At 45.9% G+C, this 23,864-nt stretch overlaps 2 protein-coding genes and 1 long non-coding RNA gene across 10 annotated transcripts in view; 1 reads left to right on the forward strand and 2 right to left on the reverse strand.

Moving 5' to 3' along the window:
- Positions 1–80: 80 nt before the first annotated feature.
- Positions 81–15,571, reverse strand: Ccdc134 (coiled-coil domain containing 134). Of its 2 annotated transcripts, none has more exons than XM_005322197.5 (7): positions 15,413–15,571; positions 13,763–13,881; positions 12,748–12,869; positions 12,298–12,382; positions 10,508–10,689; positions 10,145–10,216; positions 81–651 (listed from the first exon to the last, which is right to left on the reverse strand). In XM_005322197.5, exons 2-7 carry the CDS (start codon positions 13,863–13,865, stop codon positions 526–528), a joined length of 690 nt encoding a protein of 229 aa, XP_005322254.1. In that variant the 5' UTR covers positions 13,866–13,881; positions 15,413–15,571; the 3' UTR covers positions 81–525. The 2 variants fall into 2 exon arrangements, with proteins under 2 accessions (XP_005322254.1, XP_040133256.1); XM_040277322.2 differs by having other exon boundaries at positions 15,454–15,566.
- A 64-nt stretch (positions 15,572–15,635) lies between these two features.
- Positions 15,636–16,882, forward strand: LOC144378493 (uncharacterized). Its single transcript, XR_013440211.1, has 3 exons — positions 15,636–15,781; positions 15,915–15,985; positions 16,490–16,882. It is a non-coding gene; the product is annotated as an uncharacterized LOC144378493 (long non-coding RNA).
- Mei1 (meiotic double-stranded break formation protein 1) overlaps positions 16,869–23,864 on the reverse strand; it is an 80,004-nt gene continuing 73,008 nt past the window's right edge. For 5 of the 7 annotated variants that reach the window (XM_078052666.1, XM_078052665.1, XM_078052663.1 and 2 more), the window contains 4 exons: positions 19,347–19,428; positions 18,769–18,875; positions 17,771–17,902; positions 16,869–17,609 (listed from right to left, as the gene is read on the reverse strand). In XM_078052666.1, coding sequence (XP_077908792.1) covers positions 17,442–17,609; positions 17,771–17,902; positions 18,769–18,875; positions 19,347–19,428 — 489 coding nt within the window. In that variant the 3' untranslated portion in view covers positions 16,869–17,441. The remainder of the gene's footprint in view (positions 17,610–17,770; positions 17,903–18,768; positions 18,876–19,346; positions 19,429–23,864) is intronic. The other 2 variants (XM_078052667.1, XM_078052661.1) reach the window with 1 other exon arrangement.

Genomic DNA, 23,864 nt, shown 5'->3' on the forward strand with positions numbered 1-23,864 from the left:
GGTGGGAACATCCTCTAAGCTGGCCTCAACATTCCTGAGGGCCCCTGATTCCTCACAGTCCCCTCACCAGCCTCAGTGGGTCTAGTGAATTTTCCGGCTTTTATTGTGTCTCTGGAGAGGAGCTGGGACCTGGGCTGGGACACAATGGGACAAGAAATAGGCATCATACCTTTTCCAGTGATTCAGAGCCTGGTTTTGATGCTTCCCTGCAGACTGCAGCAGCCAGCCAGCCAGGACCTTCACCTACCAAGAGTCCAGCCAGGAGGCCCTCCTGCCTCCCCGGCAGTCTCCACAGTGTTCTCTAAAGGCCTCCTGGACACCCTCTCTAGAGGTCCTGGGAGAAAATTCAGCCCCCTGATGTATAGTCCCTTCAGCTCCTGAGGACCCAGTAAACTTGGTGTCGCCATCTGGAAGGGGCCGGTGCTCACCACCATGGTGGAGGCTGCCAAGCCACAGCCACGTAGCTGCCTCCCCGTCCTCTTGAGAGGCCTCCTGCTGGCCCCTTGATCCTGTGCTGCTCCAGGGTTACAACTCAGACTGGGATCGGGAGATCCTTGGGCCTTTTCGGATCTCTTTCCGCTTCTCTTCTTTCTTCCTTCGTTTCTCTTCTTCCCTCAGGGCCTTCTGGAAAGGGTCGGTGCTGGGAATAAACTGAGAAGAGCAGAGTGGTCTGATTTAGTCAGCCAGCAGCAAAGAGCCCTCTAGGCCACAGGGTATGGAGACAGAAAGGTTGCCTGGCCACAGTCCTGACCTCGTTAAAATGGGCTTGGGCAACTGCTGATCAGTTCTTGAAAAATAAGCAGGAGATTGCCAAGCAAACAGGGAAGGTAAGGGCATTCCTGGCAGGGGGGCAGATGCTGAGGTGTGAACGGAGAATAAACAGGCTCCTCCAGGGAGAGGGGCAGAGTGGCCTGGAATCCCCTATCACACCCTCCAGGAGGAAGAGAGGAGGCCAGCAAATCCTAGACAAGGGGTACTGCTGCCTGTGGGCAAGGAGCAGTCCCTGCAGAAGGTACAAGGGAGCAGAGGGGAGCAAGGCTAAACTGGCAAGTGGAAGAAGAGAGGGAGCACAGGGCAAGCAGGGTTGGGGCATCTTCAATTACAATCCCAAGCAGGTCATTGGTTCCTCCCTGCACGCTCCAGAAGTCTCCCCAGCCCACAGCTTCTGCTAGTCTATTTGGTCAGTTATCCCTCAAACCATGTCTAATTGCTGCCCGATACCCCCAAAGTGCCTATTTCCCAGCTTGACAAGGCTGCATTTTCCCAAAGCCCCATCCTCTTCAAGCATCCCTGTCCTGAAGGACAGTGGTGCCCGTGCTTCCTCAAGGAAGCAGGGCAGAATGAGGAACCCCAGCTTCCCTCGACTCACTCCCCCACTGAGTCTGTCCCAAGGCCTGGCTCATTTTAACCCCAAAGTCTTTCTCAAATACATTTACTTCTCTACTACTGCCTTCCACACCACCACCCCACCTTCCTCCTGGACAACTCCAGAACCTCTCAGAATCTGCCCACTTCCACTTTGGTCCTTCTCAAGCTATGCTTACTACAGCTAGATTTTTCCAAAATGCGGATCTTACCTCATCACTCTCCTGCTTACCACCCTGCATGACTCTGCATGACTCTCAGGACAAAGATCCCGGGAACCACTCACCCACCTCTCCGTCCTACAGTGCACCCATCTTGCCATTCCAAGGCCTTGGCACACACTGTGGCTGAGGTCCAGGACGCTCTTCCTAGCCCCCATCTGATTTACCATATTGGCTCCAGCTTGGCCATCGCGGCCCTTAGGACCTCCTCTGGGCTGCCTCCTAGGGCATACTCTATCACTCTGTACTGATTCCTTCCTTATTTTCCCCTGATTCCTTTTTAGCACTTCTACCTTATGAGCACTCATTTGGTGCCGTCACCTGCCAGGCAGCGTATTTCACCAGGTCATGAGGATGGTCTCAGGAGCTGCTCATCACTATGCCCTGAGCCCCCCAGCACAGTGTCTGCCTGCTTCTAAGTAGCACTCCATGTGTCTTCCAAGTGAATGGATGAGTCAGTTAGAATGACATACAAAACTATCCCAAACTCAGGCTATAAAATATGCCCCTTTTATATGTTCTTAGGGCAAATTTGACAAATGTTTGTTCAAGGCAGACATTGAAAACAAACTAAGAGCTCCATCTTGTGGAGCAATCTATTTACCAAGTTAGGTTGAGCAGTGCCTTTGGAAGATGGGGAAATCATAAGTGTGGCCCAGAGACGGTAAGTGATATGCTGAAGTCACACAGCAAGTGGGAGGCCTAACTAGGATTAATCTACCAGGTCTCCCATGCACTTTCTGTGTGACCTGAACTTATCACTTGTGCACCACTAATAGGCCAGGTACTGTGATGGATGCTGTAATCCCAGTGACTTGAGAGGCTGAGGTGGAAGGATCACAAATTCAAGATCAGCCTCAGCAACTTAGTGACACCCTGCCTCAAAATAAAAAATAAAGTGGGGCTGAGGCTGTGCCTCAGCAGTAGAGCGCTAATCTCGAATATGCAGGACCTGGGTTCGATCCTCAGCACCACATAAAAATGGATGAATGAAATGAGGGTATCGTGTCCAACTACAACTAAAAAATAAATATTAAAAAATAAAAATAAAAGGAGATGTGGCTAGGTGGTAAAGTGCTCCTGGGTAAAGAAACAAACCCACCCCTGATGGCCTCCGGCTGTCAGTCCTAAATCCAGTATTGATTCCACCATCCTCCTCTCCCTTGATCTGCAGCAGCAGCTGGCAAGCCACTCTCTTCACACTGACAGCTCCTTCTGGGGTTCTGTGGGTCCTCTGCATTCCCCAGCCTCTCATGGCAGCTCCGTCTGGTCCCAGGAGGCTTCTCCTTCTGGCCCCCAGGTGAGCACTCCTGTCCCAGTGCCTCCTACATAGGCATGCTCTCATTTGTAGCTACAGCTTTGTCTCCTCCCCGAGTCTACAGCCCCATATCCAATCGCCTCCTCTGTGTCTTTTCAGATGTTCCCCAGGTGCAGAAACACAGTTCCCTCCCCAGTCAATGGAGAAAACCCAGCCCCCTTCTTCCAGATGCTCAGCTCGTGGCCTTCTAGCTTCCAGTCTCTCTTAGTGCTTCTTCCACGCTCTCGCCCTCTGTTTCCTCTGCAAATCCTATGGGCTCTATTTCCAGGAGAGACCCTGAGCCTGACCATTGCTCACTGGCTGCACTGTTGCTCCCTGGTTCTAGCCACCTCAGCTGTCTTCAGCTCCCCAAGGGACGAACACAGAAGCCTCCTCCCTCCATGGTCCTAAGACCACTCTCTACCCAGTAGCCATGTTGACACTTTTTTTTTAAGTTATAGGTGAACACAATTTTATTTTATTTTTATGTGTGCTGAGGATTGAACCCAGTGCCTCAGGCGTGCTAAGCAAGCTCTCTACCTCTGAGCCACCACCCCAGCCACATATTGACACTTTTTTTATAACATTTTTATTTTATTTTATTTTATTGAAGTGTAGATGGACACAACACAATGCCTTTATTTTTATGTGGTGCTGAGGATCAAACCTGGGTCCCTCCTGTGCTAGGCTAACACTCTACCACTGAGCCACAATCCCAGCCCCCATGTTGACACTTTTAAAGTGGCACATCAGTGCCCATCAGCCTGGCCTCCATATCTCTCAGAACAAATGCCAAAGCCCCTGGTGAGACCTCTGAAGGTCTTGAGATCTGTCCTACAACACTGTCCACCTCCCACCTCCAAAGATGCTCCCAGCACAGTCTGTGCACTTAGTGCCCCTTCAGCCTGCAAAGGTCTCTGCCAGCAGGACTGTGTTCACTCCATGGGAACAGCAACCGTTTCCCCACCTGATGCTGCTCCACAGCCTTTGTCACCACTTACCATATATTTTTTTTCTTGTCCATCCATCTCCTCCAACAAAAATGCCACTTCTGGGAGAGCAGGGTTCATCTGTCTCCCCACTGGCTTAGAGTCAACAAATATCCAATAAATGAAATGAACATGCTATGCATCTAGGCCTCTGTACAAGCACATGCTTCCACCAGGAAGGGCCCCTGCCACTGGTCCACATAGCAACTCCTACTTCCCCACAGCCTGTGCCACCTCCTGCCACTACTGGGGCAGACTCCCCCCTCATTACACTCCCCTCCACCATTGATACAGGGATCATGCTGGACTGGGACTGTTATTTCCTTGCTGCCTCCTCCAGCATACTATGAGCATCAGAAGAGCAGGGACAGGTCCAGCCCCCAGGATAGAGACAGTGACCAACCTGGTTCTAGTGATGATGCATAAGATGAAAAAGAAAACTCTCAGAACACGCCCCACCAAGCCAGGCGTGGTGGCGCACACCTGTAATCTCAGCAATTCTGGAGGCTGAGGCAGGAGGACTGTAAGTTTTAGGCCAGCCTCAGCAACTTAGCAAGGCCCTAAGCAACCTGTCTCAAAATAAAAAATAAAATGGGTTAGGGATGTGGCTCAGTGGTTAAGCACCCCTGGGTTCAATCCCTGACACACATACACACACATACACACACACACACACACAAAAGAACACTTAGCACAAAGGACACGTATCAGGAATAAGAGAAGATAAGCAAACCCGTGACTGCTGCAGATGGACATGTCCATCAAAAAGGAGGCAAGCTGGGGGTGTAGGTCAGTAGTAGAGCTCTTGCCTAGTATGCACAGCCCTAGGTTTGATCCACAGGATAGCAAACAAAAAAAAGGTAAATCTCAGGACTATCCCCAGATAATGAAGAACAGAAATATATACTGCTACTATGGTTATGTCCAGGAGCTCGTTATGCAGATACAAGTCCAAACCTAACCTGGCATTCATTCTCTCTATGGCCCATATGCTCACCTTCCTCCATTAGAGAGGGGAATCTATGACTGCTGGGTGAGAAAAGCCCACTTCACAGCAATAAAGCATCTCCATAGGTATAAACCACCATGGCTGTGTACACCAAGAGTATCCGGTCCTCACTGTTCTTGACCAGGGCTGATTATTAGAGTTATGACTGCAGAAAGCAGCTTTGAGGAATATGTCATTTGGTTTTACCTGAAGGCATGATAGTTACTTCTGCAAGGGAAAAAAACCATATCCCCCACTCTGCTGCAGAAAGCAAAGCCAATGGCTCAAGAAGGCCTTTGATTCAGAGGTTCCTCTAAATATTCTAGGCCTGGTCTACTGCAGCTCAGCTAAGTTAAAAGCTAAGGTGTAGTACAGAAGCAAATTAACATTTCAGGCCTGACTGCTATTCTTCAAAATGTCTGTTTCCAGTTGGGCATGGTAGCTCATGCCTCTAATATCAGCAACTTGGGAGATTGAGGCAGGAGGATCACAAGCCAGCCTCAATAACTCAGGAAGACTCTCAGCAACTTAGGGAGACCCTGACTCAAAATTAAAAAATAAAAAGGACTAGAGATATAGTAAAAATAATAGGAACTGAGGTACCCCTGGGTTCAATCCCAGTTCCAAAAATAATAAATAAATAAATAAATAAATACCCAGCTTCAAGGCAGACCCTTGACTATCATCTGGGAACATAAATTTTATATTTATATATATATATATATATATTTTAGTTGTTGATAGAGCTTTATTTTATTAATTTATTTATATGTGGTACTGAGGATTGAAGCCAGTGCCTCACACATGCTAGGCAAGCACTCTACCACTGAGCCAGAACCCCAATCATAAATATTTCAAGAAGGTTCCCACCATCCTAACCAATGAGAGTAGTTTACTAGCCAGGTGTGGTGGTGTATACCTGTAATCCCAGCAACTCAGGAGGCTGAGGGAGGAAGATTTCAAGTTAAAAGGCAACCTCAGCAACTTAGCAGGCCCCTAAGTAACTTAGTGAGACCCTGTCTCAAAATAAAATATAAAAAAAAGTGCTGGGGATGTGACTCAGTGGTTAAGCATCCCTGGGTTCAATCCCTGATACCAAAAACAAAAAGAGTAGTTCACTGTGCCTAAACTGTTTGTGCAAAAAGTATGGTTTATGCTGATCACTTGCTTTCCTTCAGGGCTGGAATTTTTGCACAAGTTAGGCAAAGGATAACCATGTAAATGGTTCCCCATAAAACCTGGGCCCTATGTCTCTACGAGCTTCGCTGGTAGACAACATTTTACATGTGTTGTCACAACTTGTGCTGGGGAAATTGAGCACATCATATGTGACTACTGGTAGAGGACTATGTAAGCTGGGTTCCTTGAACTCTGCCCCATGTGCCTTTTCCCTTTGCTGATTGTTCTTTCTCTGGAGTAAATCTCAGCCATGAGTATGACTATTTGCTGAATGCTATGTACCCTCCAATGATCTGAATTAAAAGTTGTCACCCTTGCCTGAGACAACACTCCGAGCAACTGGGCATGGTATATTCTTAGTGACTTTCCTTAGTGTTTGGTCTGCTACTCAGAAGACTCCATAGAGACTGGCAGATCAAAGACTCCCATTCCTCTATGAGACCACAAACTGTGGAAATACTTGGCGGTTGCTAACTAGCCCATTTGGGTCACTTTTCTGGATGACCATGATAAAGCCCATTCTTTGATAAAGCTAACTAGAATCAAACTGCTAATCAAATTTACACTGCCATTGTCCCTAAATGCATCACTGTCCTTGACATAGCAGCACACCCACTACCATAAACAAGCACAAAGCAGAAGGTGCTGTAGTTTAGATTTGACTACCTATCTAAGTCTTGGGTTGGAATGGTCTGGCCCGAGGCCACTGGGATTATAACCACTTGGATTATGTGCTTACTCTCCTGTAGTGGCCAATGTGAGCACAGATGGAAGACATAAAAGGTCTCTATAAATTTGTTAAAATTCCCTTGTCCCACTCATACCTGATCCTTCTGAAAGAAAAGGTCTAGGTGAGAGGAAGGGATGATCAGAGAAAAGTAAAATTATAAGTACTGATGGGACACATGAATTTCATAGCAATAATACAAGCAACTAGGGAGGGAATGCCTTGAACTCTGTTGAGTGCAAGGAACAATTTATGCTGTCTTTGTCCCTTAGATCCAGCACTACCATCTGGCAAAACAATCCTAGGTTCTGCCTGAGCTCAGTGGCAGCTGCCACTTACAGTCTAACCATCTGCTAGGTGTGTCTTTTCCATCCACATGATGAGAAACTCACATGGACAAAGTCAGTACTGAACTATTCTACTGTGCTTGACACCATTGAAGGTAGCCTCTGAAAGTGACCCTGTGCAGACACACAGGACAATACAATCTTGTTTCAACAGTACAGATACAACAGTATCTGCTTCTCCTAATATCTGAGCAGCCTTGGATTATACCATATAGGGCAACTGAGGCGAAAACTGCAGTGACACTGCCCTCAGGCTCAGGTGAATTGGGTACTGGTGACTCAGAGTGCAAGGTGAGAGAATGGGCCACAGAATGTCTCTTTGTAGGGGACAAGAGCTGCTTTAGTCCCATCAATTGCCTTCTATAATTACTAATAACATTCATGGCCAGGTGTGGTGGCACATGCCTATAATCCCAGTTACATTCAAGGCCAGCCTGGGCAATTTAGTGAGACCCTGTCTCAAAACAAAAACAAAAAATTAATATAGGGATTGGGGATGAAGTTCAGTGGTAAAGCACCCTGAATTCAATCTCTAGTACAGAAAACAACAACAATAACACCCATGAAAATCGGCAGGTAAGTCTAAACTCTTTTTTATAAATATTTATTTAGACGTTGATGGACTTTTATTTTATTCGTTTATTTATATGCAGTGCTGAGAATAAAACCCAGTGCCTCACACACTCTGGGCAAGTGGTCTACCACTGAGCCACAGCCCCTAAACTCTCTTAAGTGAATAGTAATGGGTAATAGATTGGTCTTAGCTGGGGGCGGTAGCATATACCTGTAATCACACAGCTCAGGAGGCTGAAGCAGAAAGATCATGAGTTCAAAGCCAGCCTCAGCAATTTAGTAAGGCCCTAAGCAACTCAGTGATACTTTCTCTAAATAAAATATATAAAGGGCTGGAGATGTGTCTAATGCACTGAGTTCAATCCCCAGTATTTAAAAAAAAAAAAAAAAGATTGGTCTTAGATTATATCCTGACTGTTCAAAATGAGACCTACTAGTCCCCTCAGGATTTAATCACAGTTGGTTGAGTCAGGGATCCTGGAGAACATGGTTGAGGTCAACAGAGCTGGTTGGCTTCACTTCCTTTTTAAAACACACCTGAAGCCAGGATAATGGCAAATGCCTATAATCCCAGAGACTCAGAAGGCTGAAGCAGGAGGATTTCAAGTTCGAGGCCAACCTCAGCAATTTATCAAAACTCCATCTCAAAATAAAACTTTAAATATATATTTTTTTTTAAAGAGAGAGAGAGAGAATTTTTTTTAATATTTATTTTTTAGTTTTTGGCAGACACAACATCCCTATTTGTATGTGGTGCTGAGGATCGAACCCGGGGCCGCACACATGCCAGGCGAGTGTGCCACCGCTTGAGCCACATCCCCAGCCCTTAAAAATATAATATAAAAAGAGCTATGGATGTAGTTCAGTGATAAAAGTACCCCCTGGGTTCAATCCCTAGTACTAATAAATAAATAAATACTAAAAAAGGACGGAAGATGTACCTTAGTAGTAAAGCATCCTGGGTTCAATCCTCAGTATAAAAAAAAAATAAAAATAAAAAACTTACAATCAACCAATTAAACAAAAATTACATCTGATAGATATCTTTTGGGGGAGGGGTTGCCAGGGATTGAACTCAAAGGCACTCAACCACTAAGCCATATCCCCAGCCCAATTTTGTATTTTAGAGATAGGGTCTCACTGAGTTGCTTAGTGCCTCGCCATTGCTGATGCTGGCTTTGAACTCACAATCCTCCTATCTCAGCCTCCAGAGCTGCTGGGATTACAGGTGTGCACCACTACACCCAACTCTGACAGACATCTTAATAAATGAAGTATGAGACAAATTGAATAGATTTGATCATGGCCTCTTGGTCAGATTAATAAGACTGAATAGTACATTTATGTAAATATTTGAGTTAAACCAAGATATATAGGGCTTGGGGAGACTACTGGGTGAGGCAATTCACCATGTCCCTGAGCACCCCTGCATGTTCTTGCTGGTACACCAAGAATGCAAAATTCTAGCCGCTACCGAGCCACTTTTCCCAACTGCGTTTCAACAGAGCAATCCTGAAGGATAAGGTAATATCTCCCCCAAAACAAAGAGCAAATTTGCTTTCGTTCACTATACAAGTGGTCAATTTCCTAAGCTCAGTGGTCTTCAGCTATAATGCAAACCTACTGCATGCACAACATTTACCTGGCCCCTCATGTCCACCCCATGGGACTTGGGGCACAAGGGGGAACCAAGATGTCCAGGCCAAGTCTGGCTACTGCTGCTTTTGCTATAATAAAGTCTAGGTCTCTGATCTGTTAGTGTCCATGCAACAGTAGCTGGCAAGCTTGTTAGCCTGTGAACAGGGTAAAATCCTAGACCCCTCACAGACCACACTCTTCCCTACACCATGGGCCAACTTGGAATTTGATGAGTCCAGTCTTCTAGCCACCTATGAAGCCCTTCCTTCATGGCCCTCCAGGCCCTGTCCTGCCCTTCTCTGATCTCCTCCTCCAACTATGGTATATATGATATATATGGAATATATTGATATCCCAACTATGGTATATATGGTATAAATGTTGTTATCCCAAACTGTAGCTTCCAGAACTCAGAGCTCACCTCACCCCCTGGGGGAAAAATCGTTTGTAGGAGTGCAGGATAGAAGCTGAGATGGAGGCTCAAGGGCTGGGAAGAACACAGCCTGACCTCACCTGGCTGCCCTGACACTGACCTACCATGGGAGCCTCCTGTGCATTGAGATGGGTGTGTTCCCAGCTTTAGGACTGCATCCCAGAGCTAGTGTGCATACTTTGTGAATAGACAGGGAAGGTAAGGCTGAGAGGAGCGGTGACTTGCCCAAAGGCTCCAGTGAATACAGTTTCTGGACCTAGACCCAGGAATGTTTGGCTCCAAGTCCAAAGCCTTCATGCTCCACCCCAGGACCCAGCCCCCTGAGGGCCCAGCCTCCCACAATGGACAAAGGCAAAGAAGACATGGCCATAGGCCCTCGCAGCTCACCTCTGGGTGGTCTATTTTAAATGGGTTCTGGAAGTCGGAGTCTTTCTCGCTGATCCCCAACTCCTGGGCCATCTGCAGATGAGAAAAAGGCAGTCATCCTCTGACTTCTGCCTCTTCCTCACCAAAGAGCAACTCCTGCCATGCAGGGATCCAGGGCCCAGGTCTGGGCAAATGTGGGCCAAGTGACAACCCCTAGGAAGCCAAGTCGGTACAGAAATGGGGCTTCCATGGCCCAAGGTACCGAGGCTCATCACAGAAAATACAGCCAAGCACTGACACTCAGGTTCAACTGCAGGCTAATACAAGGCTCCTGGCCTACCACCAGACAGAAGACTCCCAGACCTCCTCCACCCCAATCCTTACCAAGCTAAGGATGGGTGAGTGGGTCCCCTGGTCAAAGACACCTGTCTGGTTGCAGAAGCTGATGCCCCAGCGGATGAGGAGGTTCCAGTTGGAGTTGTGGTCAAAGTAGTGGTGCACGATCCTCGGGAAGCGTAGTACCACATCCCCGAAGAAGGCCGTGTTCTCTACCACATGGGAGAAGGCTGGCAAGAGGACCTTAATGAGTGAACAGGGTAGGGCCTCTTATTCCCTCCTGGCTGACCCCCAGGGCTTGGCATCCATGAAACCCACCAATCAGAGGAGGTAATGACACCCACTGGCGATAGGCCATCCATCACATGTGTAATGTGTGTGGTAGGGTCCTTATGTCCCCCAGGTCACTGAATTCCTGTACCACCATTAGAGGGATATGTGGCTGCTGTTCCCATTTTACAGTTGAGGAACTCAGTTTCAACAAATAATGAGTGGCAAATCTGGTCTGCAAAGCCAGGTCTGTCTGTCCAAAGGCACATCTTGATGTTTAGAAGTCTCATTTACTGCGGGGAACTCAAAAGTGGGTACTACTGTATATACAAAGGCTAATGCATCACATGAGGCTTTCCTGGGAAGAGTCCCCCAACATATCACATGACTAGAGCAGGGCCCTGATATTAACACAACTACAGTGTTTTTGGTGGGTCAGTTCCATTAGGATGGCCAGGGAAAAGGTCAGGGTTGTAGGATTTCAGGATTTCTTAAATGTTCTTTCTATTTTATTTTATTTTAAATGTTTCTTATTTTGAAATTGTTCTAGTCTTACATAATATAAAATTCTTTATCCATTACACAAATAGCCAAACCAGGAAATTAACAGCAACACAAAATTAACCACCCTACTTATTTTCACATTAATGACGTTCCTCTGAACAATAGGTCAGTTTAGACTAAGGTTAGTGAGTCCACCATAGTGGCAAGTCCCCAAACCCAGGTGAGTAGAGGCAGAGAGGACACATTCAGAGCCAGTCAGCCCTCCCCAGCACAGGCCAGGTACCCAGGGGAGGTAAACAGATTCCAAAGATATGCCAGGTTGGGTCTGAGACATATGGGCAGAGATCACTTGGCTTCAGAATCATCTTGAACCACAGGGATCTCAGGATCCAGCTTGGTATAGGGGGAAAAGGCAAATCACTTATCCTTTCCCATCTAGAAAATGGAGGAAATTGTGCTTGCCTCATAGTCGAGATTAGGGTGTTGTCTGTATAGTGTCCACCACTCAATATCAAGGGCTGCTTCAATCCTCTCTCAGACAGTATAATCTAAGAAATGTTATTGTTAAAATGTAATCAACCAGAAGCATTTTACTTTTGAGCTACATTCCCGCCCTTTTTATTTTTTAGTTTGAGACAGGGTCTTACTAAGTTGCTCAGGGCCTCACTAAATTATTGAGACTAGCTTTGAACTTGTGATCCTCCTGCCTCAGTCTCCAGAGCTGCTGGTATTACAGGTATGTGTCATGTGCCTGGCTTTTTTCTCCTTTATATTGGTACAAATCTCACCTTCCTTCCCAGAAGAGTCAGGAAGGTAAGCAACTGATCCTGTCCTAACCCCTGGAGTGGCGGTGGGCAGAGAGTCCTCCCTGGTTCCCCTGCACCAAGCATACAGCATGAAAAAATACATCTTTGTCAGCCTAGAACTGCTCAGATTAGGCCTCAACCACACAAGGGGGCCACTGAGAAGGTACTCCAGGGAGAAAAAAAGAATGACCAGAACAGAGAGCATCTACAGAAGACCAAAGAAGTGGAGAGGGAAGTAGAGGACCAGGGAGACCATACCATCCTTCAGCTTCTCATCCTGGGGGAAGGGCCCATCTGGGAGCACGTTGGCAGCAATGAGCACTGTCCGGGAGTCCTCCAGCACCTGAGGGAACCCCACCTGGGCTGAGTGACTTTTTTTTTTAATTTAAATATTTATTTATTTATGTATCTTTAGTTTTAGGTGGATATATTAGTTTGTTTTTATGTGGTGCCGAGGATCGAACCCAGTGCCTCATGCAGCTAGGCGAGCACTCTACCAATGAGCCACCACCCCAGCCCCCTGGGCTGTGACTTTGCAGAGCCCTTCACAACCTGGGTCCAGCCCCACTTATTTGAACCCCACTTTGTCTCCTATGTGCATGCAGCTTCTGCTTCACTGAACACCATCCCCTTAGGGAACTGCTACTCATCTATCAGTGTCCAGATCAAAGTCTTGACCTGACATGAGCTGCCCCTGCCCACACAAACCTTAAAGAGCCCCTTGAGCATAACATCAAGGATCTTGTACTGCTGGTAGACATCATTCAATTGTGCCAAGTTCTTCAGTGCTAATAGCTGCTCCCGCCGTTTCACCTCAAACATCTTCTTGTCTGGACAGCACTAAGTTAAAGGACTAATACCAACAGCCCTGCCTAAACAGCTATCCTGAACCAGAGGGCCCATTACTGACCAGCAAGTATATGTAAGGGGCATAAATGCCTATGGCTGGGACTCCCCAAGGGAAGGAGCAAACCGTCTGAGAAGCACACATACCCCATGATGTATCCTTGATCCAGTTCTCTGAGGACTCCACATTCAACAGCCTGAATCCAACCCTCCAGAACCTGGATCCTGTCCTCCCTTCCTTGTGGTTTTCTTGCCAACTCTCATAATCATTCATTATTCCTGAACCTCCATTATTCTGCTCATGCTGTAACTTCTGCCTAGGATTCCCCCATCCCCTTCTCTAGAAGTTTCTATTTTTTCAAGATCCAGCTTAGAATCCACAGCACAATGTTTCCCCATCCCTCTTGCATCTACCAGAGCACTGATCACAGCATACAATAACCATCTGTTTAGATACTCCCCCTATGCCTATGGATGCTCAAAACTAGGGACTGGTCCTGACTTATCTTTGTGTTCCCAAGGCCTGGCCCAGAGAAGGTGGTTCAGTACACTAGGGTCAAGATGAGCTAGTAATCCAGAGTTCCTGAATTACCACCTAGGGTCTTGCCCACAAGGTACTAGATACAGAAGCAGTCAAAGCCTTTGCGGCTGTGAGATGTACCTGCCTTCTTCATTTAACATAAGGAGAAATGGGCTCAGAAGAGAATCAACTTGCTCAAGGTCTGGCTAGAGCACCTTACCTTTTCTTCCCAGTTCCCACCAGCTGGGTCTGCTCATCTCAGGAATCCCCCAAGGGACTGTGGGTATAGAGAAGCTTCATATATTGACCACTCAGAGACAGGTCATTAACCCTACCCTGAACTCCAACAAAAGATACAAATCTCCAGGCTTGGGTCCATTGAGGTCCTCAGGGTACCTGTGGCCCCCACTCCAGACAGCAGCAGGACAAAGAAGAAGGCCAAGAACTGAAGAAAGTCCATCTCCAAGACCCTGGAGCTAGAGGAGTAACCCAAAGAGAGGGAGTGAGACCCAGAGGTTGGCATTAAATAAAATACAGAGTACAGTGAATAGCAACTTCCCCTGATGTGGCACAGCCTCTAAATACCAAGAATCAGCTTTAGGAAGCCCTGAAGCCCAGGCAATGAGAGAGGTTATGAAACTTACAACTTTTGTCTGAGAAAGGAAGAAAGAAGAGAAACCAGACACAGTTGCACACAGCTGGAATCCCAGCTCCTCAGGGGTTGGGGGTGGAGGGTGCTGAAGTAGGAGGATTGCAACTTTGAGCATAGTCTGAGCAACCCAGAGAGACCATCTCAAAGTAAAACTAAAAGGGCTGAAGATGTAGCTCAGTGATAGAGTGCTTGCCTCTCTTGGGTTCAACCCCCAGTACCACAGAAAAAAGAAAAAGAAGGGGCATAGGGTGGGAAGGGAAGCAAGCCTGTGTTAAGAGCCTTGTGGGCTCCCGAAGAGGAGGAGTGTAATGACCAAAAGTCATTATGTGCAACACCTGTTACTATTCAGCACCATCCTGATTGAGTACCTACCAATCTAGGCATGGTTCTAGCGCTGGGAATATAATAAGTTAAACGAAAAAAAAAAAAAAACTTGCGCTCATAGTACTTATGTGCTAGTTGAAGCAACAAAAAATCAACAAACACATAAAATAAGCACAGAAGGATGACAGGAAGTAGGTCAGGTGAGACATTAAATAAATGGTCAGTGGAGGCCTGGCACTCAGATGACAGTTACCCAGTTTCACCAATAAGGAAACCAAGGCACAGAAAAGAAGTATCTGCTCAGTCACACAGCTCTTTCCAGGCTGAACCAAAAATATTTTTGACTTTCAGTCCAGTGTGCTGTCTCTTCTTTCTAAAGAGTATATAAGCTACCTCAGATCACAAATGGCCAATAATCACCAGGAAACCTGCCCCAGGGGAGATGCTCAGAGACACTAAGAGGCCTTCAGAGGTCATCAGGAGAACCCCCTCCCCCACGCAGAAGAGATAACTGAAGCCTAGAGAAAGAAACCAAGTTCATTTGGGCCGTCCACTGTCCACCAGCACCAGACCCAAGGGAACCAGAACCAGGCTACAGCAAAACTTGGGGGAACAAGGAGGGTATCAGAGAAGCGACAATGCCTGAAGCAGGGGAGAAGAGAAAAAGGAAAGCAGAAAACGCAGATTGCGGAGGGCAGAACCTGCTTTCTCTACTGTTATTCCCAGTTTTTCCACCACTCAGTCCTGTTGCCTTCCTGCGCGTCCCAGGAACTCCTCACGGATGGGAGTGAGACTCCAGACCCATCCGAGAGGTGATCCAGTGGTGGCGGGCGCTGAGCCGGCTTCCCCGGGGTGGCAGGCCCAAGCCGCTGTCCCGAGCCTTGTGGGCTCCCAAAGAAGAAAGCGAGTCTTCCCAAGGAGAGCCGCCAGGTCTCGAGATTCCCTCTCCACCCGTGCAGCCAATTTGGGGCTCTGGGGACCAGCAGGGCCCTCCCCAAGAACCTGCCGCCCGGCGCCCCCGCCCCACCTACCAGGCAGAAGTGGCGCTGCGGAACTCTGTGGACCCACAGACCTTGGACGTGAAGCTCGGCTTGAGGGTCCACTAGGCTACACAGCACAGACACCCAACTCCGGAGAACCCGGCAAGCGGCGTGTAGGCACCATGGAACACAGTCCCGCCCGCCGCGCTGCTCCCGGCCAATGAGTGCGGGCCGCGACTGCCGCGCTCCCGTGACCTCACTTCCGGCCCCGCCCCCGCCTTACCCGGGCGAAGGTGCCCGGACGAGTCAGCTGGAAGGGGTCCTGCCCTACCCGCGTCCCGCCCCTGCTTCACTGCATCTCGAACGGGTACCCTGGGCGCTCTCGATTAAGGCCGTTAGTTGGAGGAAGTTAAGCTGCAGGTGGGGTCCGTGACCAACTTAAAGCGCATGTCAGCAAACTGGTGCCTAACACCTGAGAGCCGGGAGACTTATGCGCGTTTCCCGAAACGGTTTCCTCATCTGTGACCTTATTATTTTTTTTAATATATTTTAGGTGTAGATGGACACAATACCTTTACTTTTATGTGGTGCTGAGGATCGAACCCAGCGCCTCGCACGTGCTAGGTGAGCGCCCTACCGCTGAGCCACAATCCCAGACCCTGTGACCTTATTTTTAAACTGCCAGTCGCAAGATCAATTTAATGGTTTGTAATTAGCACTTTTTTTTTCTTCTTTTTCAAGCAACTAGCAGAACCTGCTCACCTCTCTAGTCCACCAATCTCTAAACCACGTTCTGCGTGGGTCCATTTAGGACGGAGTTAAGCCCGTTTTGCTTGTGATCCCTGCGCTGGGGCTCTCGCCTGGGGGAAGAGACCCGGAGGCCCAGGCTGGGCTGAGTTCAAAACAGAAGTAGGCAGAGTTAGGGAGTGCAGACTATGTGCCAAGCGCCAAGAGCACACAATAAATAAGAACTGCTCGCATGAGTATATAAAACAAGCTTTGAGGGAAAAGATTTGAAGGGTCCTACTTTAGCCAGGGAAGGGCTAAGGCTGGAGCACTTTAGCTCAGCTAAGAAGGCTGAGGATTTGACCTTCCCTGCCTGGGAATTAATATCCCTCTCCATATAAGGTGAAGCGCCTCTCAGAATACTTGGATTGCAGAAGCCCCAACTGCAGAGACCTTTGGACAGCCCAGAAGATAGCTGTGGCCTAATTGATGTTCTGTGGGTACAACTGAGGCACCCAGCAGATGCTCCTTGAGGTGTTATTGCCCTAATAAATCTGCCTCTCTCCCCCTGAGGAAATCATCAATCCTTTGCTGAAATAATCCACTATCCAACTAGCTGATAAACCAGCTCCAGGGAGACAAGTTCACAGTTAAATGTTTTTGGAGAGTCCATGCAGGTATGGGTGTATAATGCTGAAAATAATCCACTATCCAACTAGCTGATAAACCAGCTCCAGGGAGACAAGTTCACAGTTAAATGTTTTTGGAGAGTCCATGCAGGTATGGGTGTATAATTTTATTTCTTGATTCCATTTCCACAGTGAAGTAAATGGCTTCAGATAAATGACAGCAATTATCTCTTCCCCACACCCCAATTATGCTCTTTGTCTCCAGGTCTCACTTCTCTCAGTTTCTGGGTCATCAAGTCCTGAGGCTCAGTCTCTGATGTGGGACATGGATACAGCCACCCCTCCCAAGCAGCTGGTAATGAAACATGAGAGGAGAACAGCAGAAAGGTGGAGCCAACTGTGGGGAATCACAATTCCAGGGCCCCCAAAAGGGCTAGAATGATCACAGCAGAGATGCTCCTAAAAATAGTGGCATGAATTCTAGAACAGGGACCCGCATATGTGGGCTAAGTAGTTACTATAACTGTTCTGTGGGAGGGGAAAAAAGCCAAGGAGTCTGCCAGGGGTGGGGGTGGGAAGCACCTCCTACACCACAGTGTCTTTGGAGCACTTCAACAATTCCCCAAGGAGCCTCTCACCACTGTTATAACCCTAGCTTTCTAAGGGATTTGCCAATCACCAGCTCTTCCACTTGGACTGAAGAGGGAAGCATGATGCCACAGCCTTCATAGTTTGGGTAACCTTGCCCAGGCCAAAGCTCCAAGACGCAAGAAAGGATACAGCATGTCCTGCGGGGGCTGGTGGTCTGAGAAGGCACTGAGGGACAGGCTCTCCAAGGAGGCCTGTAGGGTCTGTGTAGTACCGTGATCAATCAGGAGGCCCATACTCTGGACCTAGGGGAGAAGAGGGTAGTGAAGGTAGGACTTCTCTAAACATCCCCTACCCCCTGTACTTCTGACCTCCTAAGGGCTGCTGTAGCCAGATCCAACCTCCAAAAAGATGGGGTTGAGGGTTGAGCCCCACAGGGGTTGCATGGCATCCAATTTCCACCCACCTGAAGGAAGAAGTCACGAAGAGCTCTGCGTGTGGTATTTGAGAGGGTAGATAGGTCTGCCAAAGCTGCAACTTGCAGAACATGACCCACCTCTTCATGAGAGAGGACACTGCTGCTGTTGTACCGCACAAACTGGCCCAGGAAGAGAAGCCCCAAATACCCTGTGATTTGGAGGAAATGCCATTTCCGGTGCCCTGCTGTACTGGGCAATGAGCTGGGGATCCTGTTTTGAAGTCCATAGAACCCTGCCTTCAAGAGTGCTGCTTTGGTGGGTAGGAGTGAGGTAAATGAAGCAACTGAAGTCCTGAGGCAACTTTCCCTAACTGACCCTCTGGCCTTGCCTCCTTCCTCCCCCAGCTTTGCACCATACACTAATGGCCAAGATGAACGGTGCATTTTCCGTAACCTACCACTGCCTGCTTTTGTATCTGGTGTTCTCATTTCACCTGGAATACCTTCAATACCTTCCTCCTCTCTGCCTATTAATCCTTCAAGCCTCAGATAAAATGTTACCTTCACCCTATAAAAGCAGTTACTCTCTTCTTTGTGTTCCCATACCAACCAATGATTTCTTTGTAGATCCACTTCACTACCATTCATAGACTCACTGCTTTGTTATTTATTCAATGGACATTTACTATATGCCAAGCACTTAGCATCTCTTCCACTCCACCACGCAAAACATATTCAACTCTTCATTTGTCTATCTCCTTCTCTAGATGGAGGAACCCTTAGAAGCTTAGATTTTGGCTCACTGACATCCTGGGCAGACTTGGCATGTGGTGACAGAAATAAGAGAAAAGGGTCAGGGTCTTTGGGGTGAGGATATTGGATATTCAAATGAATTCTGTGAGGAGGCCTCTTGGAGTCGGAGGTCCACTAAGCCCCTCTGCCTTATTTGAGGATAAGGGTTATCTAAAACAAATGTCCCAAGTCTCTTCAGCACCACCCAGCTCATGACATTTTTCAGACCATAGGGCCATTGTTTCTGTACTTACCAGTGTCATAAGCCTCAATATCTCGGATCTAAGGAAGGAATTTTCTCCAGCATCCAAGAGAGTAAACAGCAAAAACCTATTCCAGGGCTGGGAGGCCACATGGAGAGCTGCAGGCAAAACCAGTCCCCCAGGGGGTTAATGCTGCTTTTCCAAAGCCCTGAGGACTAGGCTGACACTTGTCCTAGTGATAAGCTTCTCCTAGTGACCCAGCTTCAGGCAGGCCATTGGATAGCCTGCTCCAACAGGTTTCTTTCTTTCCTGAGCTATCTATCCATCTGTTCTGACTGGCTCAGTGAAACAGTATATCCCATGATTGTGGGAGGCAGGCAACAGGAAGGGCTCTGCCATTTAAGAGCATTTTGAGACCATGGCTGGGTAGGTCACCTGACCTCTCTGAACCTCAGTGTTCTCATGTTTATAAAGGGTATGATAGTACCTTTACGGTATTATTAAAAGAATTAAACAAGATGAGTATGAATTACACAACAGGGGATGGAAACCTTTGAAAGAAAGGTAGCAAGGGCTGACCTCCTCTAATCTCCCCCAGGGGAACAACATAGAATGAGGAAGATTTCTACCAAGGTCTGGGCTCCGGGCATACACGTAGTCAAGCAAGGCCTCCAGGCAGCCAACGCAGCCCTGTGACAATAGAGGGTCCTTCTGCAAAACAAGACAAAAAGCAAAAACAAGAAAGGAATTAGGGTCACATTTTGCTACCAATAGGTTTTGGTGTTAACTAAGAAAAAAAAACATTTGGTAATCAAGAGTTATTTGGATCTCAGAATTTAAGATTTGGGATATGGCCATGTAGATAATTAAGAATTCTTGTCTTCATCTATCACCCATAAACAGAGCACAATGCCTTTTTCAAGACAGAATTTTGTTTCAGAAAAGAAGATGGACCTTGGGCCCTACTGAGAGATTCACATATTACAGACATTGGAAGACTCCACAGTTTATCTAGGCGAGTGGGTTTCAACCAATTTTTCAAAAACAGAAACTTTTCATCAAACAAAATTTTATGCTAATGATCACATGAAAAAAAATCTCATTATCATCAGTCAGAAAAATGCAAAATAACACTATCAAGAGATACAAGTACATACTCACCAATGACTAAACTTGAAAAGACTGACAATACCAAATGTTGGTGAGAATGTGGAGAAATTGGAACTCTTATTGGAAAGGTAAAATGGTATAGCCACTTTGGAAAACAACTTGGCGGTTTCCTATAAAGTTAAACGTAAGTACCTTATGTGGTTGGCAGAATTTTAAGATGGCCCATGACTTTTACTCAGATGATCTCCTGTGATTTTATTATATGGAAAAAGGGAGATTGTTCAGATGGGCCCAAACTAATTACATGAACCCTTTAGAAGCAGAGTTGTCTATCTGATGACAGAAGAAGAATCAGCAAGTTAAAGTGTGAAAAAGACTCGATGTGCTACTGCTGGTTTGAAGCTGGAGAGGACCTGTGAGAAAGAATTTGAGTAACCTTAAAGAGCTGAAAGAAGTCCCTTAGGAAGAATCCATTTGTCCCAGGGAAGCACCCCGCCTAGTTAATACTTTGATTTCAGCCTTGTGGAACCCTAAGTGGAGAACCTGGCTAAGCCTACCCAAACATATAACCTACTGAATTGTGAAATTATAAATGAATGTTTAGGCCATTAAGTTTTTGGTATTTTGTTACAAAGCAATAAAACACTAATGCATCATTTGACCCAGCAGGTCCACTTCTAGGTATTTACCCAAGAGAAATAAAAACATATATCCACATAAAGATTTGTACTTCAGGGGCTGGGGATATAGCTCAGTTGGTACTGTGCTTGCCTGGCATGCATGCACAAGGCCCTGGGTTCAATGGCCAGCACCAAAAAAAAAAAAAAAAAGAAGAAGGAGAGAAGGAGAAGGTTTGTACTTCAGTATTAAAAGCAACTTTATTCATAATGCTAAAAATCTGGAAATCCCAAATGTCCATCAGTATGTGGAATAAATAAATATAATATAGCCATATAAAGGAATATAATTTAACAATAAAAAGAAATGAATTAGGGGCTGGGGTTGCAGCTCAGTGGTAGATCACTTGCCTAGCACATGTGAGGCACTGGGTTCAATTCTCAGCACTGCATATAAATAAATAATAAAAGTCTCATCTACAACTGAAATTTTTAAAAAATTTAAAAGAAGAAATGAGGGGGCTGGGGATGTGGCTCAAGCGGTAGCATGCTCGCCTGGCATGTGTACGGCCTGGGTTCGATCCTCAGCACCACATACAAACAAAGATCTTGTGTCCGCCTAAAAAATAAAGAAATAAATAAATATTTTTTTAAAAATAAAATAAAAGAAGAAATGAATTACTGAGGGGCTGGGGTTGTGGCTCAGCGGTAGAGTGCCCGCCTTGCACATGCGAGACCCTTGGTTCGATCCTCACCACCATATAAAAATAAATAAGTGAAATAAAGGAATTGTTCCAACTACAACAAATAAATATTAAAAAAAAGAAATGAATTACTGATACACATAACAATACTAATGGATCTCAAAAGCATTAAGCTAAGTAAAGGAAGCTAGACACACACCACCATATATCATATAATTTATATGAAATTCTAAAAAGGTAATAGTTTAGTGACAGAAAGCAGACTAAAGTTTGTCAAGGGTCAGAGATGGGAAGCAAAGGAAAATGAGGAAACTTTCAAATTGTCAAAAGAAACAGCAAAGGAAAATGAGGAAACTTTCAAATTGTCAAAACTCATCTAATTGTACAGTTAAAAATTGGTGAATTTTAGGGTTGGGGTTGTGGCTCAGTGGTAAAGTGCTTGCCTAGCATGCATGAGGCACTGGATTTGATCCCTGGCACCACATAAAAATAAATAAATAAATAAATAAATAAATAAAGGTATTGTGTCTATCTTCAACTAAAAAATATTTTTAAAAATTGGTGAAATTTATAATATGTAATTTATAGCTCAATAAAACTATTTTTTTAAAAAAAGCCACCTAACAAAATCCTGTGCTATTATCATGCTCTCTTTGGAACAGGCATGTGTGGCCTAGAGGTTAAGTATCAAAGCAGACTTCAGTCTATCTGAATCCTTGCTTGTTCTCTTACCATTTGTGTGACCCTGAACAACTTACTTAATCTTGTTGAGTGGGAACAAAAAGATTATGTGGCTTGCAGAGAGGGCTATATGAGAAAGTGGAAGTAGTGTTTAATGGTGCTTGGCACTAAGTAAACTCTCAATAGTGGTGAATGTCTTCATGCAATGCACAAGGAAAAGTTCTCCCATCTTTAAGCAACCCTGAACCTTCTCCACAGAACTCCAAAAGTATTCAAGGCACATGGTGTGAAATGGTTGAGCTAATCCACCCATCCCGTTTTATAACCAAGCAAACTGAGGCCCAGAGAAAGCACTTGACTTGAGGCTACCTGGGTGGCAGGTCTAAGCTAAAACAAAGGTCTCCTTATTCCAGATCCAGCACCCTTTCTTCTTCTCTAATCTAAAATTAATTCAACAGGTAGGCACTTCTGGCCTTTTCCCAGGTACCCAAGACTATATATAGCCATGGGTCAGCATGCCACAGTTTTCTCACCTAATGAGGAGCTCTGGCCCTACTGCCACTTTAATTAACCCTGCATTCATTCAATCCCTGGATGGTGGGTGAGGAGCCGGGGGCTGGGCATTAGGAAAACTAAGGACTATTGCTCAAATAACAATAGCTCCTGTTACCAAGATGTATTTCCTGGGACACTGAAAGAATATGAATTTTGTGACCAAAAAGACCTACCTTTGAATCCTGACCTGAAGGTGTCTGATCACAGGTGTATTACTTAACGTCTCTGGGACTATTCCCATGTCCACTTTATAAAGAAGTCATATGATGGTCAAGTGCCTTGCAGAGAGCAGGCACTCAGCACACTGTATTCTCTCTCCCATCCTCTTCACCTCCTACTCTCATAGAATCCTTAACCTGACATTAGCATCTGCTCCTGTCGAAATGATCCTGAGTTCATTCAAGTCTATAAAACTAATTAGCTCCTGAAATACCAATCTTATAACAACATATTCCACTCCCACCGAAAACAGAAAGACAAGTCTGAGTAAGAAAGCTATCTGCCTCTTCTCTGGGCAGACCTACCCTTTTCCCCTTACCCAATTTCCCCAGGAATGTAGCAGCTAGATTTGAGTCAGAAGCCAGCCTGAAAGAGCTCTGCAATGATTTAAATTTATCTCCCAAATTTCATGTTTTGGAAACTTAATTCCCAAAGGCATTTGTTAATGGTATTTGAGAGATGGGACTTTTGGGAGGTGATTAATCCATTCATTGGTTAATGTGTTATTGTGGGACTGGCTTTATGTGTTTCCTACAATCTGTGGAGTGCCTAAATGGCTAGAATCATATCTTGTTTACTGTGTCCTCATTTTTTCATTCAACAAAATACTTGATGCCAATTCTGTGCCAAGCTCTATGTTCTTATCATGTATAAGGGAATCATTTCCCCCTCCCTATTAGATAAAAAGCATTTCTTGCACTAAGGAGGGACTTATCTAACAGACAAGATGCTAGCTTAACACCTGAATTAAGTGCCACCCAGAATTAAGGTATTAAAGTTCCTGCTCCCATAAATTTAAACTCTTAAGATTGTGGCCAGCTGGCTAAGTTTCCATAATGCAGCACATTTTTTCCCTCTTGTGAGCCAGCTCATCTGTCTAGGAGAAAGAATGGTTTAAAAGTTCATTTTGGATAGATATGATGAAGTATAGCAAAATATTAATGGTAGAGACTAAGTGGTGGGTGGATGGGTGTTCATTATAAAATTCTCTTATATTTGCTGAATGTTTAGAAATTTCCGGCAACAAAATAAAACATTCTAATTCAAGTCCCAGCCATTCTTCACTATATGTTTATCAGCAAAAAAAGCTGACATATTAATTTTCATCAAACTCCTGAATTCTTAACTAGTTTTGAGCCCCCAAAGGGAAAAGAGATACAAAGATGAACCAGACTAAGTCCCTGTCCTTGAGGCTCTCTCACACTCTGGTGGGGGATACTAGTATGAAAATGGAAAACTTAAAACAGAGAGCTGAGTGCCT

This window comes from Ictidomys tridecemlineatus, chromosome 6, assembly GCF_052094955.1.
Source record: "Ictidomys tridecemlineatus isolate mIctTri1 chromosome 6, mIctTri1.hap1, whole genome shotgun sequence".
NCBI lineage: Eukaryota > Metazoa > Chordata > Mammalia > Rodentia > Sciuridae > Ictidomys > Ictidomys tridecemlineatus.

Bases quoted from the DNA above. Each gene is read 5' to 3' on its own strand.
- Ccdc134 (XM_005322197.5), bottom strand. From the start codon at position 13,865: ATGGACTTTCTTCAGTTCTTGGCCTTCTTCTTTGTCCTGCTGCTGTCT. The intron at 10,217-10,507 runs GTAAGGATTGGG...TCTCATCTGCAG, and splicing joins ACTCACCCATCCTTAGCTTG to ATGGCCCAGGAGTTGGGGAT. The intron at 652-10,144 runs GTGAGCTGCGAG...TGCTCTTCTCAG, and splicing joins TTAAAATAGACCACCCAGAG to TTTATTCCCAGCACCGACCC.